At 47.2% G+C, this 25,484-nt stretch overlaps 1 protein-coding gene across 1 annotated transcript in view; it reads right to left on the bottom strand.

Annotated features, from left to right (window-relative positions):
* DDRGK1 (DDRGK domain containing 1) overlaps positions 1 to 22,284 on the bottom strand; it is a 35,809-nt gene extending 13,525 nt beyond the window's left edge. The window contains exons 1-4 of the mRNA XM_053402111.1: positions 22,082 to 22,284; positions 17,117 to 17,278; positions 11,824 to 11,930; positions 9,339 to 9,440 (exon numbers count right to left, since the gene is read on the bottom strand). Coding sequence (XP_053258086.1) covers positions 9,339 to 9,440; positions 11,824 to 11,930; positions 17,117 to 17,278; positions 22,082 to 22,169 — 459 coding nt within the window. The 5' untranslated portion in view covers positions 22,170 to 22,284. The remainder of the gene's footprint in view (positions 1 to 9,338; positions 9,441 to 11,823; positions 11,931 to 17,116; positions 17,279 to 22,081) is intronic.
* Between the last annotated feature and the right edge of the window lie 3,200 nt (positions 22,285 to 25,484).

Consider the following 25,484-nt stretch of genomic DNA (forward strand, 5'->3'; position numbering starts at 1 on the left):
AGGAATCTCAGCTATAACATCCATGACAGATGGCCATCCAACCTCATCTTAAAAGCCCCCCATGAAGGCGAGTCCACCACGTCCCAAGGGAGACCCTTCCACAGCTCTTACCATCAGAAAGTTCTACCTGATGTTTAGTGGGAATCTCCTTTCTTGTGATTTCAGCCACTTTTTCGAGCCCTACTCCTCCAGAGCAGCAGAAAACAAGCTTGTTCGCTCTTCCATTTGACAGCCCCTGAGATATTTGAAGATGGCTATCATATCTCCTCTCAGTCTCCTCTTTTCCAGGCTAAACAGACCCAACTCCCTCAACTGTTCCTCATAAGGATTGGTTTCCAGACCCTTGATCATCTTGGTTTCCCTCTTCGTGGGGGAACATGAGAAAATTATTTAATAATAATAATAACAACAACAACAACAACAACAACAACAACAACAATAATTTTATTTATACCCCGCCCTCCCCGGCCAGAGCCGGGCTCAGGGCGGCTAACACCAGTTAAATTACAGTAAAAACATAATAGGGGGAAAAAAACCAATTTAAAATACAGGTTAAAATGCAATTTAAAATGCAGCCTCATTTTAATAATAGCCCACAGATCAAAACCATAAGGGGAGGGAAACATAAGGGTCAGACTGAGTCCAAACCAAAGGCCAGGTGGAACAGTTCTGTCTTGCAGGCCCTGCGGAAAGATGTCAAGTCCCTCAGGGCCCTGGTCTCTTGTGACAGAGCATTCCACCAAGTCGGGGCCAGTACTGAAAAGGCCCTGGCCCTAGTGGAGACCCATCTAACCACCTTGCGACCTGGGACCTCCAAAATGTTGTCATTTGTGGACAACATACTTCTTAATGCCAAAACAGGTTTCTAAAAAAGATTGCAAGCTGTAAAAACCAGTTACACAAACATTTAAGCACCCGCAATTAAAACATGCAGTGAATCCCACTGCAACAGACAAAAGATGGAGAACTTGCGGCACTGCAGTTGCTTCCATACTCCGACACCCACCATCCCTGACAAGATCCATTGGCCATGCTGGCTGGCGCTGATGGGAGTTGGCTTCTAACACTACCTTAGGGCCACAGCAAGTTTCCCATCCCTGCAATTAAATGTAAAGGTATCCCTGACCGTTAAGTCCAGTCGCAGACGAACCTGGGGTTGTGATGCTCATCTCACTTTATTGGCCGAGGGAGCCGGCGTACAGCTTCCGAGTCATGTGGCCAACATGACTAAGCCACTTCTGGTGAACTAGAGCAGTGCACAGAAACACCATTCACCTTCCCGCCGGAGCAGTACCTCTTTATCTATTTGCACTTCGTTGTGCTTTCAAACTGCTAGGTTGGCAGGAGCAGGGACCGAGCAACGGGAGCTCACCCTGTTGCGGGGATTCGAACCACCGACCTTCTGATCAGTAAGTCCTAGGCTCTGTGGTTTAAATGTAGGTGGCAATTAAAACAGGAGAGCCAGGCCAGTAAATCGAGGGGATGCCTGCATAATTCGTTAAGAGCCTTTATTCTCCTTTCAAACCAATAAGCTGCATTCAAATGTTATTGATATAAAATCGGGTTTGCATGTAAAAAAACAAAACCCGGGGAGTGTGCATAACACTAGGGAGGCTTTTCGGCAGCAGCACATCGCAAGGAGCTGAAGCTCTGCAACGTGAGATATTTGCTCTCGCTGATCAGGTGTCCGTGGTAAACCATTTCCTCCAACAAAAAACTCCACGGGCGAAAGGGAAATTCCCAGGGCTGCTGCATGCTGAAGCAACGGGCGGTTGTGGGGTGGAAGCATCTATTGGGGCCGCTGGGGATTTTGAGAGGAAACAAAGCAATTTAAAAATATACATTTTGGTTTTTTTCAAATGCCAGAAAAGACTTGTGGAAAAGACTGCGTGAGAGTGTACATGAATGCTCAAAATCAGTGTTCCCCTTCGCCTCTAATAGTTTGACCAAGAAAATGCAAGAATAATGGAAGCCCAGACTAGAAAATGAGTGCAAAATAATTGCTCCCGGCTAGTTTTTATCAGCCATGAGTGCGGAGGGCACAGATTGCTGCCCAGTCTGAACCATGCCCTCCTGTTCATGCCCTTGAGCCATGCTAATTGAAACTTAATCGACACAACAGAACTAGGCAGAGCTCTGGACGCCTCTTGAGATTCATCGACCGCAACAGGAGACTCAAGGTCTTGGTGGAGCCAAGTGATTTTATCTCCAAAATGCTTTGCAAAGAAGTCACAGCGAGCCACCGTTGATAACTGTGGGCAAAAGGGCCCATGCCACCCAGAAAATTTCTGCTAAGTGGCATTTCTTTGTTGCATTGCCTTCCCTGCCATAGAGCAGGCGCGATATTGAGCACTCCCCAGTGTTTGACTGCATTCGTCTAGTTTTTCTGCAATTGTGTCTAAGCTGTCCCCCGCTTGTTTCATTGCCCTGAGCTCCGGTATATGCTAAGACATATGGGACGCGGGTGGCGCTGTAGTCTAAACTACTTAGCTTCTTGGGCTTGCCGATCAGAAGGTCAGCGGTTCAAATCCCCGCAATGGAGTGAGCTCCCGTTGCTCTGTCCCAGCTCCTACCAACCTAGCATTTCAAAAGCACACCAGTGCAAGTAGATAAATAGGTACTGCAGGGGTGGGAAGGTAAACAACATTTCTGTGTGCTCTGGTTTCTGTCATGGTGTTCTTTTGCACCAGAAGCGGTTTAGTCATGCTGGCCACATGACCCGGAAAGCTGTTTGTGGACAAACGATGGCTCTCTTGGCCTGAAAGCGAGATGAGCGCCGCAACCCCAGAGTCGCCTTTGACTGGACTTAAACGTCCAGGGGTCCTTTACCTTTACGCAAGTGGGCCCTAGGACACAAGAGAGGTCACTTGCGGTGATCGTATCAATAGCCCAAGCTGCCTGTAAGTCAGCTGGATCCATCAACCTCTGAGGGTGGGCCATATAATAATAAATAATAATAAATTTTATTTATACCCCGCCCTCCCTGGCCAGAGCCGGAATCAGAGCAGCTAACACCAGTAAAATTACAGTAAAAACATAATAGGGAAAAAAATCCCAATTTAAAATACAGGTTAAAATGCAGCCTCATTTTAAAAGTAGCCCATAGATCAAAACCATAAGGGGAGGAAAACGTAAGGGTCAGACTGAGTCCAAACAAAAGGCCAGGCGGAACAGCTCTGTCTTGCAGGCCCTGCAGAAAGATATCAAATCCCACAGGGCCCTAGTCTCTTGTGACAGAGCGTTCCACCAAGTCGGGGCCAGTACTGAAAAGGCCCTGGCCCTACTTGAGACCAATCTAACCACCTTGCAAATTGGGACCTCCAAAATGTTGTCATTTGTGGACCTTAAGGTCCTCCGCGGGGCATACCAGGAGAGGCGGTCCCGTAGGTACGAGGGTCCTAGGCCGATATGTGTGTCGACCCCCTTTTGCAATGGAGGGAAAGGTGCTGAACACCTAAATCTCACCAGGAAATGATCCAGCCATGACAAGTGACTGATGCAACCCCCCCCCCCCCCACTTTCAGATTATCTTCTGAATAATCTCGAGATCCAGAGTGTGGCCTGCCACATGAGTCAGGCCAGTGACATGTTGGGACCACCATCTTGGGATGGACACTGAAGCCCCTAAGAACCAACACTGGGAGTCCTCAACACCATCTCTGTCAGCTCAGGAAGGGAGACTGCTGGGCAGAGGGGCAGGAGGCAAACCAGCAGAATCCCTAATCTGTCCCAATTACCCTACGCCAAATGCAACAGGAAGTGGACAGGAATCCTGGAAAGAGAGAGAGAGAGAGAGAGAGAGAGAGAGAGAGAGAGAGAGGATTTCTACGGATCACAAAAACTCCCTATTTGCCACCCTCAAGTCTGTGCTGATGCTGGACAGAGCACCCAGTTGGGCATAGCTGGGCGAGACCAATTCTTCCCTGCTCACCCACCCAGGTCTCGGTAATACAGACCAGGGCAGCCTCCTCATCCACAATCAAATTATGGATAAGGGGGGTCTTATTCAAGACCGACCTGGTGTTCATAAGAGGTGGTCGTAGACCGGAGGACAGGCAGATAGGACGGCCCCAATTCCTCTCCCCAATGGAGACCCCCACCTCCCACACGATACTTTCCTTTACCCAGAACCATTATGTTTCAATGGAATTCAAATTGCCATACGATAAAACACAATATAGAAGAATAAAAGATGAAGCAATAAATTTGCAGTTTAAAAACAGGGCATTAAAATTGCTACAACAGGCAGGAAAATCATTAAGTAGTCGGCCAAGACATCTTTTCAGGTGGTTTGTGGTGGGAAGAGGAGAGTGAAGTTTGGGAACCACTGGCCTGATTTATTTATTTTTAAAGCAAGAAACAAGTTTCGAATGGTTAAGCAAGCTCAACCAACGTATGAAAACCAAAACTTCTCTTTGACACTTCTATTGGCTAGCCTCTCCCTTCTCTATTTTGGAATCAGCAAGGAATCTAAATTTTGCATTGCAAACAGACAACTGTTCGTTAAAGGCTTTTGCAAACGTGAACAAAGAAAGAAGAACCTGGAAATGCTTTAGTTTTGCTTGGTAACAGGGGATTTCCCCCATGCTTTGAGGAAGTTAAGAAAATAGTCTGAGAATAAGCAATGCAAAGCTCAGCTTGAAGCAAGAGATTCCTGAGATCTCCTGTGGAAACTCAGGCAAAGCAAACCAGTTTTCTGCATGGAAGTTTTCTGCACCTTATTACCAGTTGCAAACAGATCGAGTTATCTCTCCATTCCTTATGCGATTTGCACCCTGCTGACTTATCCGTTAAGTCGCCAGCTTAGCGGTAAATAGCGGGTTTTGCTCGCAGAATGTCCCAGGTTGACGCAATCTTTATTTATTTGGATCATTTCTATACTGCTTCACCAACAGACAGCACTGGGCTTAGAGAGCACAAGAAGTCAGCAGGAACAACCACCAGTCCCACCCAGATTGGGCAGAGGTCAGGGATGATGGGAGTTGTAGTCTAACAACATCGGGCAAGTGTCAGCTTGGCCACCACTGGCTTTGAAGAGCCGCCTGCCTGATCCCGTGTGTTCGTGTACACTTGCACCGAGAGCACAATCTTGTACACAATTTGCTGTCCTGTAAAATATACTGATGACACAACCTTGATGGCAGAAAGTGAGGAGGAATTCAAGACCCTTTTAATGAGGGTGAAAGAGGAGAGCGCAAAATATGGTCTGAAGCTCAACATCAAAAAAACGAAGATCATGGCCACTGATCCCATCACCTCCTGGCAAATAGAAGGGGAAGAAATGGAGGCAGTGAGAGATTTTACTTTCTCGAGCTCCATGATCACTGCATATAGTGACATCAGCCACAAAATTAAAAGACGCCTGCTTCTTGGGTGAAAAGCGATGACAAACCTAGACAGCATCTTAAAAAGGAGAGACATCACCTTGCCGACAAAGGTCCGTATAGTTAAAGCTATGGTTTCCCAGTAGTGATATATGGAAGTGAGAGCTGGACCATAAAGAAGGCTGATCGCCGAAGAATTGATGCTTTTGAATTCTGGTGCTGGAGGAGACTCTTGAGAGTCCCATGGACTGCAAGAAGATCAAACCTATCCATTCTGAAGGAAATCAGCCCTGAGTGCTCACTGGAAGGACAGATCCTGAAGCTGAGGCTCCAAGACTTTGGCCACCTCATGAGAAGAGAAGACTCCCTGGAAAAGACCCTGATGTTGGGAAAGATGGAGGGCACAAGGAGAAGGGGACGACAGAGGACAAGATGGTTGGACAGTGTTCTCGAAGCTACCAGCATGAGTTTGACCAAACTGCGGGAGGCAGTGGAAGACAGAAGTGCCTGGCGTGCTCTGGTCCATGGGGTCACGAAGAGGCGGACACGACTAAACAACAACAACAACAAAATATATACTGAATCCATGAAATAAGGCTGGTGCTGCAGCTGCTGTCTCGCCGGATGTGGAGTTGAGAGACTAAGGGGAAGACTCCCTGCCCGTGCGGGATGTGAAGAACAAGGGGTGTAGGGGGGAGATGTGTAGCTCAGTGGCAAAGAATCCATAGGCATGCAGAAGGTCCTAAGTTCAACCCCCCAACGTCTGAAGGTGGGGCTGGAAGACCCTTACCTGAAACCCTGGAGAGCTGCTGCCAGTCCGTGCAGACAATACTAACTAGAGCAAAGGCCTTACTCCTGTGTGTTTCTCAGCTCTGTGCAAGCCTTAAGTGCCCAAATTTCCTGTGCCAATACTGCTTGGCATTACTCAACGTCTATGCAATTCTCGTTTTCTCTCTCTCTATGTGTGTGTGTCTATGTACAGTGGTACCTCAGGTTAAGTACTTAATTCGTTCCAGAGGTCCGTACTTAACCTGAAACTGTTCCACCACTTTAGCTAATGGGGCCTCCCGCTGCTGCCGGAGCCCGATTTCTGTTCTTATCCTGAAGCAAAGTTCTTAACCTGAAGCACTATTTCTGGGTTAGCGGAGTCTGTAACCTGAAGTGTATGTAACCTGAGGTACCACTGTACGTATAAACACATACAGTCGTACCTTGGAAATCGAACGGAATCCATTCCGGAAGTCCATTCGACTTCCAAAACGTTTGAAAACCAAATCGCGGCTTCTGATTGAAGCTCCTGCAGCCAATCAGAAGCTGCGGAAGCCCCGTCGGACGTTCGGGTTCCAAAAGAACGTTCGCTAACTGGAACAACCACTTCCGGGTTTGCCTCATTCAGGAGCCAAAACGTTCCAGGGCGTTCGGGATCCAAGGTACAACTGTATAATATATATGTGGGTGGGTGTACAGACACCCCCACATGAAATTTAAGGTGTCTTGCGGCATAGAGGCAAAGATTGAGCTGAGAGCAGGAAGTGCCCAATACAATCGCACCTCGCTCATAAACCCGCCAGACGATTTCACACAACCCACTCTTTCTCAGCCTCCCCCCGCCCCCATTTGAAATGTGAGAGTAAGAAGGATCTTCTTTTGCAGGGCTGCAGAGCGAAGCGTTTTGAGGGTATTACGAAACCTCCCTAACTTCATGCATTTATATAACTTGATGAAGAAACGGTGCCCTGAATATGCTCCTGCGCTCTCGCTCTCTCCCCCCCGATCCCTTTTATCTTGTGCGTCATTTCTATTCAGATTGTGAGCCTGCGTGTCGCTTTTCAATCAAGCACCTAAAAAAACTTAAGGTGTTGTACAAAGAACAAAAGCAACAGCAACAACAGCAACCCTTTTTTAGTGTCTCCCAACTTATGAAGTACCGGTCAGGCTGTAAGTATACAAAATTTCTGAAGAAGCGACTGGGACCTGGACCAGGACAAAGGGGGCCTACGTAGTCCAACCTCTTGGTCTTACGATCGACAGCCAGATCCCTGCAGGAAGGCCCACAAACAGGACCCAGGTGCAACAGAACTCTCATGCTTCTGCATCTTCCACTTGTGTAGATGCTCCAGAGAAGTGGCAGAGCACAGCCATTGGAACTAGTAGCTAGCATCCGACCCAGACTCTGTGTTCATCCTCTGAGTCCCTTCTCCGTGTGCCTCCTCTGTGAGAGGTCAGGAGGGTGGCAACAGGGGAACGGGGCCTTTTCTGCAGTGGCTCCCCGTTTGTGGGATGCCGTCCCCAGGGAGGCTCGCCTGGCACCTTCATTACATATCTTCAGGTGCCAGACAAAAGCGTTCCTCTTTAACCAGGCCTTGGGCTGATTAATATTCTACTGCCTTTTAAATGTGTTTTTGGGAGGGGGTATTGTTTTGTTGTTTCTGTTTTAACTATTTATTTGTGCTTTCACCTTGTATTTTTATCTTGTGAGCTGCCCTGAAATCTTACGATGAAGGGCGGCACATCATCACCATCATTTGTCCAACCCTCTTTCAAAGCCATCCAAGTTGGGGACGATCACCAATTGAAATTGTGACACATATCGCAGTACAATCACATCTTAGGTGTGTGATTTCAACCATGCGCAGCTGAAAGCTGTGTGATGGCCTGGGACTCTGGCTCGGAACCAGAGGAGTTTCAGTCTGTACCGGATCCTTTGCCTCAGGCCTCATCTGAACCAAGTCTGGGGCCTGATCCTGAAGCGTCCCAGTCTGCACAGGTTCCCCTGCAACAAGCCCCAGCTGGGCCGAGTCAGGGGCCTGAGCCTGCCCTGGCTCCAGATGCGGGGATGACCTCGTTGCCTCCAGCTGGGCCATCACTTACAGCTGCTCCACTACCGGTTGGGTCAGGGGAGGCTGAGGTGGCCTCTGGGTCTAGTAACCCACCGACGTCTCCCGAGCTGCAGAGACTGAGGTCTGAGAGAAGGAGAGACCCGAGTACTCGCAGGAGGAGTGCTCGCCTTTGGGCGAAACAGGGAGGTTAGTCGCTGGGGGATCAGGACCGGCAGGTACCCCGACAAAGATAAAAGGCTGTTGGACCCCGCCCCAGGTTGCGGGAGCAACATTGCTGTATGCTAGATCCTGCCTGAGATCCTGTACTTGTCCCTGCCTGGTTTCCTGCCTTGTGTCCTGCCTTGGCCCTGCCGGACTGACTCCTCGCGGAACCCTTGGATTTGGGACCGCACCTGGACTGCGTTGCTTGGGTTAACCCCCGGGCCCAGCACAAGCTGGCTGAAAGTGCACAAGTTAAATCTAAGCTAGGGGAAAAGCTTAAAGGTTCAGCCCGCCGGCTCTAGGGTGCTCTCACGAGGCCATCTGAAATCTCACGAGATCTTGCGACTGAGCGACATGGATTTGAGACACTCTGCACTGTAAATGTTTTTGTACAGATAATAAAGCCTGGAAAGGACCAGTGGGAGTCTTGCCTGTTTGCTCTCGAGGCACATAACAAATCACATCTTAGGTGTGTGAATTCAACCATGTGCAGCTGAAAGTGCACAAGTTAAATCCAAACTGGGGAAAAAGCTCAGCCCGCTGGCTCTAGGATGCACTCGCAAGGCCATCTGAATTCTCACGAGATCTTGTGTGAGCGTCCCTGGCCTTCAGGAGCCGGCATGCTGAGTGGTCTCCCCAATGATCACCCCACAAGCAAGGCAGAGACCTCAAAAGCTTTGCACCAGCAGTGCGGGGCATTCTTTCTCTCTCCCCTTCGCCTGCTAGCCAAGGGTTTGGGACTATGCAATTTCCATGGATACATGGAGCCCTTGGAACTGAACCCCTGTGTAAGAGGCATTGTATATTTATATTTTTGCCTTTTCTCTGGGAAGCTCCTGGTGGCGTACCAGCATGTCCCAGGCAGCCTGCTCCCTGGTGGTTTATTTTCTGATGTCTTTGCACCAGGTCCCCACATGGGGCGTTTCTGAATTCAGAGCACACCCGTCTCAAATCCCAATCCTTTCGCCCCTACCTGCTTCTCCTCCTCCAGGCGCAGCCGCTCGTCCTCTTTGCGCCGCTCCTCCTCTCGCTTCTGCTCGAGCTTCTTCCGTTCCTCCCGTTCCGCATCTTCGGCCTTTGGAAATTGGGGAGCAGTGAAAAAAAGCGAGTGTTATTCTCTGGCAGGTTTGCAGGCTAAGTCCACCTACCTGATACCTAACCACCTAACACACGTACACACACATGTATGTAGGGCATGTGACCCAAGTACATCAGACAGGAGTGGGGAGGGAACCTTTCTCAGTCCAGGGGCCAGATTCCCTTCTGAGTAACCTCCCAAGGGCCGCATTCCATCGGTGGGCGGGGCCAGAGGCAAAAGGAGGTGGAGCCACAAACGTAAATGTGACCTTTGTGCAGAAGGCTGGTCTGTAGGCACACTCAAACAGCCTCCATCCCAGCCAGAGACACGGCCAGAGTCCAAGGACACATTCCAGGCCGGCAAAACCACTTGGCGAGACGAGCAGGGCTTATGATGTGTGTGTGTGTGGCTTTGAAGGCCAGGGGAGAAGGTCTAGGGGTCCACGCCAGCCCTTGCTTCTCGAACCTTGACCAGAAGATCATCTCCCCCCATATCAACCTTCTCGGTTGGTCCTTGTAATCAGACAGCCCTCTTAGTGGAGCCACCTCTGGGTGCTGCCTAGGTGTTCACCCACCCCAGGGCCTTCTCTGTCATGGCCCCGTCCCCTTGGCAAAGTACCTCTGCCCCCCTCTTAATTTAATTTTATTTTTTGCATTTATATCCCACCATTCCTCCAAGGAGCTCAGAGTTGGTGCACATGGTTCCCTTCCTCCCCATTTCATCCTCACAACAAGGTAGGCGAGGCCAAAAGACTGTCGCTGGCCCAAAGGCAGTTTTTTTACCATTGTAACCCGGGCTAATTTCTGCACACACTCATTTCCTTTCATTTCCAGGGGAAATGAGACATGGTGCTGACCGTCAGACAAGGGCTTTTCCCACCCGCCTTGCCTTCAGAACAGAGTTGCTGCCATGGGCCTTATGTCTGTCTTTTATGAACCGAGTGGAAGACTATGAGTCATGGAGGTGGGGAGAGAGAGAATGTGAATTCAGCAGTGCATCGTTCGTTTTTGGTTGCTAGCTTGCAAATGCTGCAAACATTGTTTCATGGGTTATTTGTGCTGTGATGCTTTGCAAGACTTATAATGCGACTTTTGCTGTGGTTGTGCTTCTTTTTTTCAGTTGTCTTGTTAATGGCATTTTAGATAAAGTGATTGTTTTAGTGATGTCCCGTAATGGTTTAACTGAGGATTTGTTAATAATTCTAGATGACATGTTGAAACTGTGGTGTCCTATTAGGCTATTGTTATTCATCTTTTGCGACACACTTTGTGACTCGTGTTGAGTGAAAAGCGACATAGAAATAAATGCATCTAAAGGCACCCCTGTATGGGGAAGTTTTCCATGTTTAATTTTTTATTGTGCTTTCATATTTTGCTGGAAGCAGCCCAGAGTTGCTGGGGCAACTCAATCAGATGGGCAGTATATACCGTATTTTTTGCTCTATAAGACTCACTTTTTCCCTCCTAAAACATAAGGGGAAATGTGTGTGCGTCTTATGGAGCGAATGCAGGCTGCACAGCTATCCCAGAAGCCAGAACAGCAAGAGGGACCACTGCTTTCACTGCGCAGCGATCCCTCTTGCTGTTCTGGCTTCTGAGATTCAGAATATTTTTTTTCTTGTTTTCCTCCTCCAAAAACTAGGTGCGTCTTGTGGTCTGGTGCGTCTTATAGAGCGAAAAATACGGTAATTAAAAGAAGAAGAAGAAGAGGAGGAGGAAGTTACTAGCCCAGAGATGGAAGGAAGAGACAACCCTGACCAGAGTGGAATGGCAAATAAAGTTGATGGACTATGCCGCAATGGCAAAATTAACTGGGAAGCTCAGGGATCAAGAAGACAAGAAATTTTAAAAAGAATGGGAAATGTTTATAATGTATATACAGAATCATTGTAAACAGGTCAAAACATTACCAGGATTTTAAATACACTTGTAATGCAATAGAACGTATAATCTAGGAAGATGAAAACTTGGAGACGTACTGATATGCAGTTGAAAATAGAATCAATAGGACCCATGGAAGGTTTGGGGGAAAGTCAGGAGATTCAGAGCAATATTGATATTTGGATTTTGTATTGTTTTGTGTTGTATGCTTATATTTTGGAAAAACAAACAAAATTTATTTATTTCAAAATAATAATAATAAATGAAATGAAACGAAACGAAACACACTCACAAACCTCTCTCTATCCCCCATCCAGACAAATATCACATTCCAGCCACGCAAAAGCAGTTGGGGTGCAAATAAAGGCTTGTGAGGTGTATGTCTTGGAGGGAGTCATGCAAACCAGATCCATGAAGGGGAATCCTGCAGGGCTGCGATTGGCCTGCAAGCAAGCCTGAAGTTCCTTATCCCTGCTTTGCAAACTCTGGAGAACACTCACCTCCCGCTGAGCCTTCCTGGCTTGTTTTTCCTCTAGCTTCCGCTGTTTCTTTGCTCCAACCTTCCCAGAAAACTGAGATTCAGCCGCTTCGGCTCCATCGTTCTCCTCTGCATAAGGATATTAAATGATTAAGAAGAGAAAATGAAAAAGTAACGAGAGCCCATTATCAAAGGGATCGCACAACAGGGGGCCAACTTGGCTGGCTCCTACCTGTCTTTCAGGAAACTTCTTAAGTCTTTCCTGGGGGCTGGGACGTGATGCTATTCGTGCGCGAATGATTCTGATTTTAGGCTATTTATATAGGGTAGTTATAAATTGTTCATCTGTTTCGCTGAATATTTATTGCCGGCTCCTTAGAGAACCTTTGAATGGGTTGGAGGGGAATCTATCTTAACACAAAAAATATTGGCGTTAGGGCTGGGCGATACCTGGTTTTTGACATCATGATGTATCACCAGGTAAACATTGCAAAAAATACCAATATGGCATGATGTCTGAAATAAGGATTGGGCTATGCAGAGGCCTTGGCCAGCTTCATGGTTTTCCCTGCACCATGATTTCTGCATAGACGCACACACACGCAGATCATGATTTGCGATATATTGCAGGGTCAGAAATGATGAAACCCTATCACAATATGGACTTCAAACTGGTTTTGGATATTGATGTATCACCCAACCCTAATCAGATGATGGACAGAGAGAATGACCTGAATCAGGAGGCAAAGATTCAGGACTCCAAGAAACGATAACTCTGGAACATACTTGGGAATTGGGAAGAGGGCAGCAAGGCTTAACTAATAACACTTTACTCCTTATCAGTTGTGAGCTGGTTGTGGAGTGGGAGGCCTGGAAAAGAAGGCTGGCTGCATTGGGAGGAGTCTGAACCCGGTTCATAACAGGTTGCAGCTTCCCAAACTAGAGGGGTTCATATTCTGAAGCCCCAGTTCTGAAATATGCCTGCATCACTATAGGAAACCTGCCCTGTTGCGACGACTACTGGTGTCCACTGAGCCTGGTTCTGTGTTCTTGTTTCTGTTCAGAGATTCTGGCATTTGCAACACAAGGCCAAAGGAGACCCTAAGGCAATGTGTGGCTTAACTGTGTGTGTGTTGGGGTGCGTGTATTTGCTCCTGAACGAAGGGTGTATTCAAGTGTGATCCTGACTCTTGCAGGGTCCATGTATGAGGGACTCTCACCCTTACTGTTGCCACTCTCATCAGATGACCCCACAACACAATCAGAAAGTTAGGCTGCCACTTATTCCCAAATGAGATTTTGGTGTAACACTAAACTGTGGTTTAACATCCACAAGCCTTCTCTGTCTTCTCTCCTCCCACAGAACAGCTGCGAGGAGGAGGATGGAAGCGCCTGCTTCCGTTTTCAACTAACCAACGTTTGCTACATCCAAACCAGGATCTGAAGTTAGTATTAACCATGGTTTATCCAGCTGTAAACCATGGTTTATGCAAGGTTCAAAGTTTGACAAGCTGCTGCCTGGGGACGGGGTGGTGGGAAGCTTCCAGTCTCCTTGTTGCAACCGCAAGGGAGGAGCGTACAAGCCCAAAGCTAAATTATGTAGCTACAGGTGGGGAAGTGACCTTCCAGATGTTGTGGATTCAAACTCCCATCAGCCTCAGCAGGCATGGTCAGTGACCAAGGATGATGGAAACTGCACTCCAAAAATATCAGGAGAGACACAGGTTTCCCATACGTGCATAATAATAATAATAATAATAATAATAGTAATTTTATTATTTATACCCCGCGCATCTGGCTGTGTTTCCTCAGCCACTCTGGACGGCTCCCAACAGAACACTAAAGACAGACTAAAACTTCAAACTTTAAAAACTTCCCTAAACAACTGTTCTTTATGAACTAGGTCAAAATATTTTTTTACTTTGCGACGTGTCTGACAATATTGAGCAGCCATGGTCAAAAAGCAGGGAGCCAACATATGGCATTGGCCTGGTCAGCGGGCAAGTGACTCAAGCCTAATGTAGCCTCGACTCAATCCCCAGTGGTGAACTCCTTCGCTGAACTGAAAGATCCAACACAAGCAGCACCGTGCCTCCGAGATTACTTCAATGGGTTTGGTAATTTGACAGAAATTATAAGCAGCCTGGCCTGAAAACATCAAAAGCGCTTTTTTCTTATTTCACTCTTTTTGAAATGCCTTCGCACTTCAAAGAGTTCCACCCCAAGTTGAAAAGTTCAGAGCTGTCAATTTGCCATCTGTGCGCCGCTAAAACGCAATCGTGAATTCAGCAGGCGAACGGATCGTGCAGATCAAAGACGAGGCTCTGCCACTTTCAAAGTGGGAAAGCACAGTCCCCTTTCAAAGAGGGGAGGCAAGCTTGCACGCTTTTTATGTGCTACCAATTTCACAGCAAAGAAAGCACCTTCCGTTCCAGCGGTTGTGCAAGTTCCCACCAACAGAACTGTTCCAGGCCGCGTGGCAAGCTGGCTGCAGTGGCAAGGACTTCTCAGTGTGGAGTTATCAACATAACCAATGGCTCCTGATCTACATTAAGCCATGACTCCCTCCCCTAGGAACTTCTCTTACTGACTCTATGTATATGCTGGGAGCCACCATCTCCCATCTCTGGAGCAGGGAAATCTTTTTTTCCAGCCCGAGGGCCGCAATTCCATTGAAGGAACATTCCGGGGGCCACATGGAAGGGTGAAGGAAGGAATATGTGCTTTTAAAGCCCTGAACAGCCTTGGTCCAGTATACCTGAAGGAGCGTCTCCACTTCCATCGTTCTGCCCAGACGCTGAGGTCCAGCTCCGAGGGCCTTCTGGCGGTTCCCTCACTACGAGAAGCCAAGTTACAGGGAACCAGGCAGAGGGCCTTCTCGGTAGTGGCACCCGCCCTGTGGAACGCCCTCCCATCAGATGTCAAAGAGAAAAATAATTACCAAACTTTTAGAAGACATCTGAAGGCAGCCTTGTTTAGGGAAGCTTTTAATGTTTAATAGGTTATTGTATTTTAGTGTTCTGTTGGAAGTCGCCCAGAGTGGCTGGGGAAACCCAGCAAAATTGGTGGGGTATAAATAAATAATAATAATAATAATAATAATAATTTAAAATGTAGCTTTCTACGGTAGGCCATTTTGAACCCACTTTCCCATGCACCCTCTCTATCTTCCACCCAGAGAAACAAGAAGCATGGCCAGGGCTCAAGGGCACTTTCCAGCCAGGCAAAACCACCCAAGGAGGATGTGAAGCAAAGCAGGTGAGGGGGTGTGGCCTGGGGAAGAGGGTGTGGCTGAGGCATGTGGCCTGGGGAGAATTGCAAGAGCAAAACACAGAGATATGGAAGGCTGCATTTGGTCCCCCAGGTCTGAAGTTCCCCATCCGTTTCCTATCCCACATGCAAACTCCGGCATAGATTATAGCCTGCTACACAGTTGTGGCCAAACCAGAAAATGGCCCCCAGTGCTATCTGAAAGCTGCCTGTTTTTAGATGATCTATCATGAATCTGGAGGTGATATTCCTAGAATACTGCTATTTGTCAGCTGGCTCAGCTGCTTTTGTTTTCCAGATTTAGTGTTGTTTGCAATTTTACTGGCATAGTAATAATAATAATAATAATAAATTTTATTTATACCCCGCCCTCCCCGGGCTCAGGGTGGCTAACACCAATAAAATCACAGTAAAAACATAATAGGAAAAAAACCCAAAAATTTAAAATACAGGTTAAAATGCAATTTAAAATGCAGTCTCATTTTAATAGTAGCCCACAGGTGGAGGGGAACATAAGGGTCAGAGTACAAACCAAAGGCCAGGCGGAACAGCTCTGTCTTGCAGGCCCTGCCGAAAGATGTCAAGTCCCACAGGGCCCTGGTCTCTTGTGACAGAGTGTTCCACCAAGTCGGGGCCAGTACTGAAAAGGTCCTGGCCCTAGTTGAGACCAATCTAACCACCATGCGACTTGGGACCTCTAAAATGTTGTCATTTGTGGACCTTAAGGTCCTCTGTGGGGCATACCAGGAGAGGCGGTCCCGTAGGTACATGGGTCCTAGGCCGCACAGCAAAACAGTGAGCATGTAATGTTAAACCAAACCATGGTTTAGTGTGAACAACCAAGCATGCGGAGACGCAAGGGTGGAAATCGCAGCCGCTGCCATGCTACCCAGAGCTGAGCCACGGTTTGGGCTTGGTGTTATGTCCAAACTTGGGTTCATGCAAACCACAAGCCTGCATTTAGATGTTCATGCTAAGCCAAACCATGGCTTTAGTCTCAGCAGAATGGCAACACAAGGGGAAGAGCAAAGAGGCTGCAATTTCTGCTCTGAGTACTCCGACCTTTGCTTGTTTGCACTTGGTCACAATTTGACTTGGCGTTAGCGTCCAATCTGGATCACTGTACAGTGGTACCTCAGGTTACTTACGCTTCAGGTTACAGACTCCATTAACCCAGAAATAGTGCTTCAGGTTAAGAACTTTGCTTCAGGATGAGAACAGAAACCGGTGGTGCGGCGGTAGCAGGAGGCCCCATTAGCTAATGTGGTGCTTCAGGTTAAGAACAGTTTCACGTTAAGAATGGACCTCTGGAACGAATTAAGTTCTTAACCAGAGGTACCAATGTAGTTTGATCTGTTCTGAAACCCCCATAATTCCATAATTGCGTAAATGGCTACCCTAACCCACCCATGGATATTGGCAGCGGCGCTTAGCAGTTGGACAGCTAACTTCGGTCCTAGACCAAGGCTGTCAGACTCTAGGAGCAGCTAGATTTGCCATAGTTCTGTCTCAACCCTGAATGACAGCCACCATGTTAACTTGAACGTGCCTATTTTTCATACCGGCAATTCGTGGAGGAGGGGATTAATTTGTGTTGTGACCTTCAGGAGTCTTGGTCATTAAAACCTTTCATGGAAAGCTACTTTTAGCTTTTGTGTATGTGCCAGTGTGGTGTAGTGGTTAAGAGCAGTGGACTCGTAATCTGGTGAACGGGGTTCGCGTCTCTGCTCCTCCACATGCAGCTGCTGGGTGGTGCTTCAGGTTAAGAACAGTTTCAGGTTAAGAACGGACCTCTGGAATGAATTAAGTACTCAACCCGAGGTACCACTGTACTTTTAGTGTTTTTTAACTGCTGTGGTGCGTTGTCTTGGATCCTCAAAAAGTGGGGTGTAAGTGCTAGAAATAAACAGAGATGTGGGAAGCGAGAACATGGGTCCTAGTTGGCCACTTTGGATGGAGATGGGATGCTGGACAAGATGGGTCTAAGAGATTCTTTGAATAACCAAAAACTAATCTGACAAGGAGAAGCTGCTTGCATCGGTTACCTTCTGCCGCATCCTCTGCATGCTGCGAGCGTCTCTGAACCAGCACCCTGTTCCCCAGGTTCCTCCGACGTCGGGGCATCCCCTCTCCCCGCTCGCTGGTGTGGGGTTGAGGCCTGCCAGCTGCCACAACGGCCGCCACATTCTGCTGGTGCTCTTCATCACCTAGAGAAAGAGGACATCTTTGATTGTGTCTCAACCACAGCTACCTTATTCAGAACCGAGTCTTTTGCTTCAGTACTATTACTAAGGAATCTGTGCGCAAAATGCTTTTGAAAAGAATGTAACGGCGCACCCTAAGCATGGAGTTAAATGCGTACTGAATTCATGGCTCAATGGCACCACCCACAGGACACACAGCTCAATCCTATGCATGTCTACTTAGAAGCAAGTTCCATTGAGTTCAGGCGACTGAGGTTAGCAGGGGTGGGGAATCCTGTGGCCAGATGTTGCGGAACGACTGCATCCAACGCCATCAGGGCCACTGGCCTTGCTGGCTGGAGCTGTTGGGAGTCCAAGAACCTCACGGGTCAGGGGGTAAACAGGTTCATCTCTTCTGCTGTACAGGATTGCAACCCAAATGCCCCAGAAAGCATTGCTCAGCAGAGATCGAGACGGCGATGCATCTGAAAATCTGATTTCCCCTGCTAGCTGCAACTCTAGAGACAGGAAAACCAATGGCAGAGCTGACATGTTAAGTATTCAGTAAAGGTAAAGGTAACGGGACCCCTGACCATTAGGTCCAGTCGCAGACGACTCTGGGGTTGCGGCGCTCATCTCACTTTATCGGCCGAGGGAGCCGGTGTACAGCTTCTGGGTCATGTGGCCAGCAGGACTAAGCCGCTTCTGGAGAACCAGAGCAGCGCACGGAAACGCCGTTTACCTTCCCGCCGGAGCTGTACCTATTTATCTACTTGCACTTTGACGTGCTTTCAAACTGCTAGGTTGGCAGGAGCAGGGACCGAGCAACGGGAGCTCACCCCATTGCGGGGATTCGAACCGCCAACCTTCTGATCGGCAAGTGCTAGGCTCTGTGGTTTAACCCACAGCGCCACCTGCGTTAAGCCAGAAATTTTGAAATACGCCCTGAGGTTTCTCAGAGTCTTATGCTATTGGAGAAAGTTGGGATATCCTAAGGAGCAAATTGCAACAGTCCTTTCAGACCTAGAGTGGTATTCTGTGTGTTTTTTTCCGTGAGCACAAGGACTTCCATTTATGCAGCGGGACTCCCCACCTGCCCCCAAGCTTCTCCGTTGCACTCTGCACTTTCTCAGAATATGTTGGGGAAGCCCCCAAAACAGATTTTGGGGACACACAGGGAGAAAAGGGGTGCAGTTCTGGCATGCAGCCTAAAGTCCTTGCACTGATGGAACCAGCACGATGAATCTTGCCTCTACTTGCTGGGGTAATATTTACAAGACACTTTGAACCGGTCCCATCAGAAGACAAGGTGGGTCTTGCCTGCCTCGTCTCTTGTGAGAAGTACCAATAATAAATAATAAATAAATAAATAAAGGAGTGCTTTAATCAGGTAATTTTTAGACTCATGAATTAAGGTTCTTATGGGGAGAGGAGGGAGGCTCTTTTAGGTAGCAACATGTATTACTTTGCTTATTTCAAAACGTGCGGCAGGAATCTCTGTTGAAGCACATCCATGACTGTGTGGGTCTGAGGAAGTGGAAAATGTCTTCTTCCTTGTGCCCTGCATGATCAGCCACACAAAGTTCATCTGAGCAAAGTAATGGTTTCTACAGCAAACTGGGCTATGGGCTTAGAATATAGAGTATATACACATATATTAGGGACTTCAGCTGTAATTCTAAATGTCGCCTGTTATGCCTACACTTAAATTCAACTTCTAAAGTTCATCTAATTGCAGTGGCTCCGTTTCTGGAATGCTTGCCTTATATACCTTCACTACAGATCTTTAAGTGCCTGGCAAAAGCATTCCTCTTCTCCCAGGCCTATGGCTAATTAAATATGGCCTTTTAAAATGTGTGGGTGGGGGTATTTTGTTGGTTTGCTACTATGGTATGTGTTTTTATATTGTAAACCACCCTGTGATCGTCAGATGAAGGGCAGTATTGAAATAATAATAATAATAATAATAATAATAATAATAATAATAATAATAATAGGACTAGGAGTACAGCTGCTGCATATTCATTTTGTCTGTAAAAAACCCCACATAATTTTATTACCTATTTTTTCTGATGTTTTACAATTTGTTGTTCAGTTAATATTCAGCTTTGTTGGCCGTTGGGCACACTATAAAAGGACTGATAGTAAAAACCCCCTGCTAGAATTGGATATTAAAATGGAATGAAAATGGTAGCCCCAGAGTGAACTTCCAATGCTCGCACAAAGCTACAGAAACTTCTGTGTGCAAATTATTTATCCTTCACAGATACACACTGCCAGGATGTGGATAAAGGACCACATGATTTTTTAAATTCTATTTTGCATGTGCTTCATGGAAATATCCAAATAAGAACAGCAACATAGCAACTTTGTTGGCTTGCCGCTGCCCCCCCCCCATCACAATGTTTTACTGAACTCTCCTGCAGCCTTGATGCTAAATCAAAAAGGGGAGAGAGAAGATGCTACCGCCAAGACACATCGTGTAAGACCCGCCTGCACTATGTAAAGAGTGTAAAGATGGAGAGTCAGGGTTGTGTGTGCGTGCACAGAATTGTCCAAGACACACAGAGTTGTGCAATTGTGCAGTTATCTCCCCCCCCCCCGCTGCACCACATCCTGCAACACCTCAGATTCAAATACCCAACTTAGCCCTCCTTGGCTTGCGAAATATCAAGTCTGCTGATGTGGATGATGCCTGAGATATCATCAATGATCTGCCATGAAGTGCCACGCAGAAGGGATGTCAGACGTATAGTAACCCCCGCAGAAAGGACCATACCTCACTTCTGGCCTCTGTGCACAGAGTTCAAATACTGGGTGCCTGGTATGGTGCACCTCTTTATGGTTCAGGGTGCAATTGCTTAAAAAGGCTCATCTCCTGATTGATGTGCTCTCAAATACAGCAGAACCCAAAGCGCATGCATGTGTGTATCTAATAAGGGTGGTTATTTTTTTAATTTCTGGTGAGAACTGCCAGCACAGCTAAAGCACAGTAAGACGTGCAGCTGTGATTATATCCACTGCATGCTTGTAAGCTACGGTGGGGGCACTGTAATACACGCAAACACAAGCAAAAACTGAGGTGGCAGCCACAGCCGCCATTTTGCATTGATCTGGATTAAAATTGTTGCATGTGCCAAGGAATCACTCCTTAAATGCTTAATATCGACAATCAGAAGTCTGGGGTCAGGAAAAGTTTCCCCATCTCATTTGTTTGTGCCTCCTCAAAAATGTGATGCTGAAATTACCTCCAGGGTAGCAATGAAGGCACATGGTTAGAGGCACTCTTTTCAGGAGGCAAGAGACAAAGGGTATGCAAAAAACAGATTCTGGCACAGCCTACCTAGGTCAGCAATGCCAGAAAAATGGGACCGTAAGTCAGTGGTAGAGTATATGCTTTATCCAAAGAAGCCAAGCTTCTCCAGCTAAGTCCAGAACAACTCCTGCTCATTATCCAGGCGCTGTTGCCAACGTGGCGCCCAGTGGCTCCTGGCTAGCAACTAGGGATGGCAGGAGCTGCAGACTGCCAATACTGGGCAGACACCACATCACCTACCCCTATAAGGTATCAGACTACCAGGCAGATTTTGTTTTCATCTTGTAATCTTTTATGTTGTGAAGAAGACCGAGATCTTCAGATGATGTGTGGTATAAAAATTTAATAAATAATAATAATAATAATAATGTAATGGGCCGACTCCATCCTGTGTGAGGCACTCTGCGTGTAGGGTTGCCACCTTTGTTCTGGCAAAACACAGGACAGGGTGGGGCGAGTGGTGCAAAATTTTTTAATATATTTTTTAAAATCTGGTGCTGAAGTGAATTCAAAGCAACCCCTTACAATCTGTTGCATCCTAACAGGGTGGCCCTAACTTGGCAGAGAGGAGACCTGAAATGCAGGACAAAACTCACTGATACAACACACAGCATTCGGTAGCAGAAGCAATAATAGGAATAATAATAATCAGTGCTTTTTTTTCCTGGGGTGATGCAGGGGTACACATCCCCCTAAACCGTGGATACGCAAACTAAGGCCCGGGGGCCGGATCCAGCCCAATCGCCTTCTAAATCCGGCCAGCGGACAGTCTGGGAATCAGCGTGTTTTTACATGAGCAGAATGTGTGCTTTTATTTAAAATGCATCTCTGTGTTATTTGTGGGGCATAGGAATTTGTTCATCCCCCCCCCCCAAAAAAAGTATAGTCCGGCCCTCACAAGGTCTCAGGGACAGTGGACCGGCCCCCTGCTGAAAAAGTTTGCTGACCCCTGCCCAAACATTTTGTGAATCTAAGTTTGGCCTCATTGAGCGGCAGTGTTTCAATATGAGTAGGAAAATGAAAGTAACTCTCTCTCTCTCTATATATATTTAAGAAAAAAGCACTGATAATAATAATAATAGTAATAATACGCAGCCACCCATCTGACTGGGTTTCAACAGGAAGCGAAAAGCAGCCTCTGGTGCTGGGGAATGGGTATTAGTCATGAGGTTGGGAGGAAAGGAAGAGGCACTCAGCACATGCTCAGAGGCGGTCTTATTTAGACACCCACCCCAAGGGGACAAAGCTCTTAAAGATGTTGTCAAATATAATATTATAGATATTATTTTATCCTATATTATTATTACATACTACATTATTACATAATATAATATAATATAATATAATATAATATAATATAATAATATAAATATAAATATACGTATTAGGACTTCCCCCCCCCCAGACTTCTCTTTCCCACAACCTTTCCCCCCCCCTTTCCAAGCAGGTGGGAGATTCCGCGCCCCCCCTTACGGACCAGGTAGAGAACTCGCCCCCCCCCCGCGTCCTACCCGCGCGCGCCTGTCCCCTGACGCGGCTGACGAAGACGAGAAGCGCCGCCAGCAGCGCCGCCGCCAAGACGTAAAGCACCGGGTCCATCTTCGCCTCGCAAGCTTCGCCTCTTTTGGCCACGCCCCTCCCTCCGACGCCGAGAGGAGCCCGGCCAATCCGGCAGAGGCGACGTGCTCGGCGCGGCTCGGGAAAGCAAACCACGCCCACTGCTCGGAGAGAAGGGCGGTTCCAGAGCCAACCGCCGACGAAGCTTTCCGGGGTGAGGAAGCTGAAGCGCTAAGGGGCGTTCTCTCGCGGCGTAGCCTAGCAACCGGAGAGGACCCCGCCCGGCAGTTGTTATGGCTGGCTAGTGAGGATGCCTGCTTGGAAAGTGCCAAGTTTCCCCTCCCTTTGCGATTGAAAAGCAGGCCAAGTCCCGGCCTAAATGAACCCCAGCGCTGTCGCTTTCTGTTGCGGTGCCGCTTTATGTAGCTTTTTAAAGATAGGAACCTTTTTTAAAAAATGGACCCGAGGGGCTGGCTAAGTAGCTGCCTGCTGAGCAGTGGGTGTGGGGCGCGTTGGGTCTTGACTCTACAGGTACGCTATGGCTGATGGGAGTTGTAGTCCAAAAACCTGGAGGGCATGAAGATGCGGCTGCCCGTGTATTCCTTGGGGATATTCCCCCTCCACACAAATAATAGTGTTCCTGCAATTTCCTTGTCTGGCCACTAGATGTCGCTGCAGTTCCAAATATGCTCCATAGACGCGCCATAGACCTCTGATGGGGACAAAGGTTGCCCTTGCAAGTGCGCTACAAAAGGTAGTGGGGGCAGAATTGCATATTCTTACCATTCAGGGTACCAACGTCTTTTGCAAATCTGTTCCTTGCACCGTTTCCTGTAGATACTTAATACAAACAAGCACAGCCACCGAAGATTTCAAAGGAATATCTCATTTAAGATGCATTTTATTACAGAAATCAGGGGTACCAGCGACCCTTTGCAAATCTGCTCCTGCAACGTCTCTTGCAGATACAGTGGTACCTCGGGTTAAGAACTTAATTCGTTCTGGAGGTCCGTTCTTAACCTGAAACTGTTCTTAACCTGAAGCACCACTTTAGCTAATGGGGCCTCCCGCTGCCCCCCGCATGATTTCTGTTCTCATCCTGAAGCAAAGTTCTTAACCCAAGGTACTATTTCTGGGTTAGCGGAGTCTGTAACCTGAAGTGTCTGCAACCCAAAGTACCACTGTACTTCACCAGAGATTTCAATGGAAAGGCTGGATTAAGATGCATTTTCCTACAATAATCAGGGTAGTTTAATATTATTATAATGGTACCTCGGGTTACAGACGCTTCAGGTTACAGACTTTCCGCTAACCCAGAAATAGTACCTTGGGTTAAGAACTTTGCTTCAGGATGAGAACAGAAATTGTGCTTCGGCGGCAGCGGGAGGCCCCATTAGCTAAAGTGGTACCTCAGGTTAAGAACAGTTTCAGGTTAAGAATGGACCTCCGGAATGAATTAAGTTCTTAACCCGAGATACCACAGTATTATTATTTGTATACCACCTGTCATCCCAAGATCATAGTGCAGTTCACGACATAAAGATACTAAATGGGAACACAGAACGCATAACAAACAAAAACAAATAGCGCCCCCTCCCCAAAACACATTTAAAAGGCTATAGATGGTTTAATCAGCCAAAGGCCTGGTTATAAAGAAATCCAGCCCAATTGCCTTCTCAATCCGGCCCGTGGATGGTCCGGGAATCAGCGTGTTTTTACATGAGTAGAATGTGTTCTTTTATTTAAAATGCATCTCTGGGTTATTTGTGGGGCATAGGAATTCATTCATATTTTTTTTCCAAAATATAGTCCACCCCGCCACAAGGTCTGAGGAACAGTGGACCGGCCCCCTGTTGAAAAAGTTTGCTGACCCCTGTTCTATCGTGAAATAAATTGGAGTTCTTGTTATTAAATATATCAAGAAAAAAGCACATCAAGAACTCAGGCCAGTGTAAGTTTCAGTAGTGGCAGTGGTCCCTACTCGCAAATCAATAGTTGTAACAAAAACTAATCCATTCAAAAGTATGTATTCTGACAAGGATTACAAACTCAAACAGAGATTACAAACTCAAACTCACAAGAATATGTATAACACAATAATTTGTTACAGAATTAGAAATAAGAGTTTATGAGTAGAGATAAGATCATGTTAGTCCATAGTCAGATTTGACGTGAAGGTCTTAGTTTCAATCATTGAGCAGAAGTCAGAAGTCAATTATGGATCAGAAACCGGGACAGGGCCCTGTTTCGATGTATTCACTTTCATCAGCTGGAAGTATCAAATATTATATCTGTATCTGAGCAAAAAATAAAGGGGCTGTTATGTACTGAGTTGACTAGGATCCAAACTGCAGCAGTCTGATTGGTCCTAGAACAATAGGATCCAAAATGCAGCAGTCAGATTGGTCCTAGAACAATGCAGCAGTATGATTGGTCGGCAGGAACCACCCAATCATGCTGCAGATAGAAGTGAATCCACAACCTGATTGGCCTACAGGAGAATTCCGGAATTAGCCAATCATGTGCAGCCCATTGTGTAAATAATGTATATAAGCAGATACTTTGAGGGGACATTCATTCTTCCTCCTCACCACTATGAGCTGAATAAAGAGCATGAAATCACTTTGCGACTCTGAGTATATTTCAGGGGCAATTCCTGATGAGATGCTTGTTTACTTCCTGTGCTTCAGAAAATACACAGCCGGGGCCCTTGGTGGGAGATTTCCCCACAATGGCAGAATTGGGGTGGTGAGGTCGGGGCTTCCTGAGAACATTGGCATGAGCACTAGATTGACTTCGCCTGTGCCACCCAACGCTGCCCAGGTAAGATGCAGCAGCATCCGTTTCGGGAGGCTGGCCACTGTGGCTTCATCCCGCCAGGTGATTCTGGTACCTTCATTTCTGTTAAGATAGTATCAAGACCATCGGCGAGACTGCTAGGAGCAGAGCGATATGGCGAGACAGGAATTTCACCTGCAAAATTGGAACTTGGCCACCTTGTAACAAGACTTGGGGGGGGTCCCCGTCTTGTTTGCGTATCCCTATCTGTTCTCACCATGTCCAGATGTGAAACTGACAGTTATTGTTGTCCAGGAAAACTGATGATCTTACAATGGCGTGATTAAAGAGAGAATCTGAGCGTGGCCAGCCAGCGGGAAGGAAATCTAAAGATAAGATGTCCTAATCTGTCCCTTTGCCGGGCGCTTTCCCCGTCTGACTATTTGTATACCGAGATGGCTCCGGTTTGCCAAACAGCTAAGCAAACCGCCTTTGAGTCCGCCCAGGTGTGTTTGCTCTTCAGCTCTGCTCATTTTGGGGGGAAGTTGGGTGAACTGCAGAGCCGTATCGCCGTGGGCA

Source organism: Podarcis raffonei, chromosome 9, assembly GCF_027172205.1.
Source record: "Podarcis raffonei isolate rPodRaf1 chromosome 9, rPodRaf1.pri, whole genome shotgun sequence".
NCBI classification, from domain to species: Eukaryota; Metazoa; Chordata; class Lepidosauria; order Squamata; family Lacertidae; genus Podarcis; species Podarcis raffonei.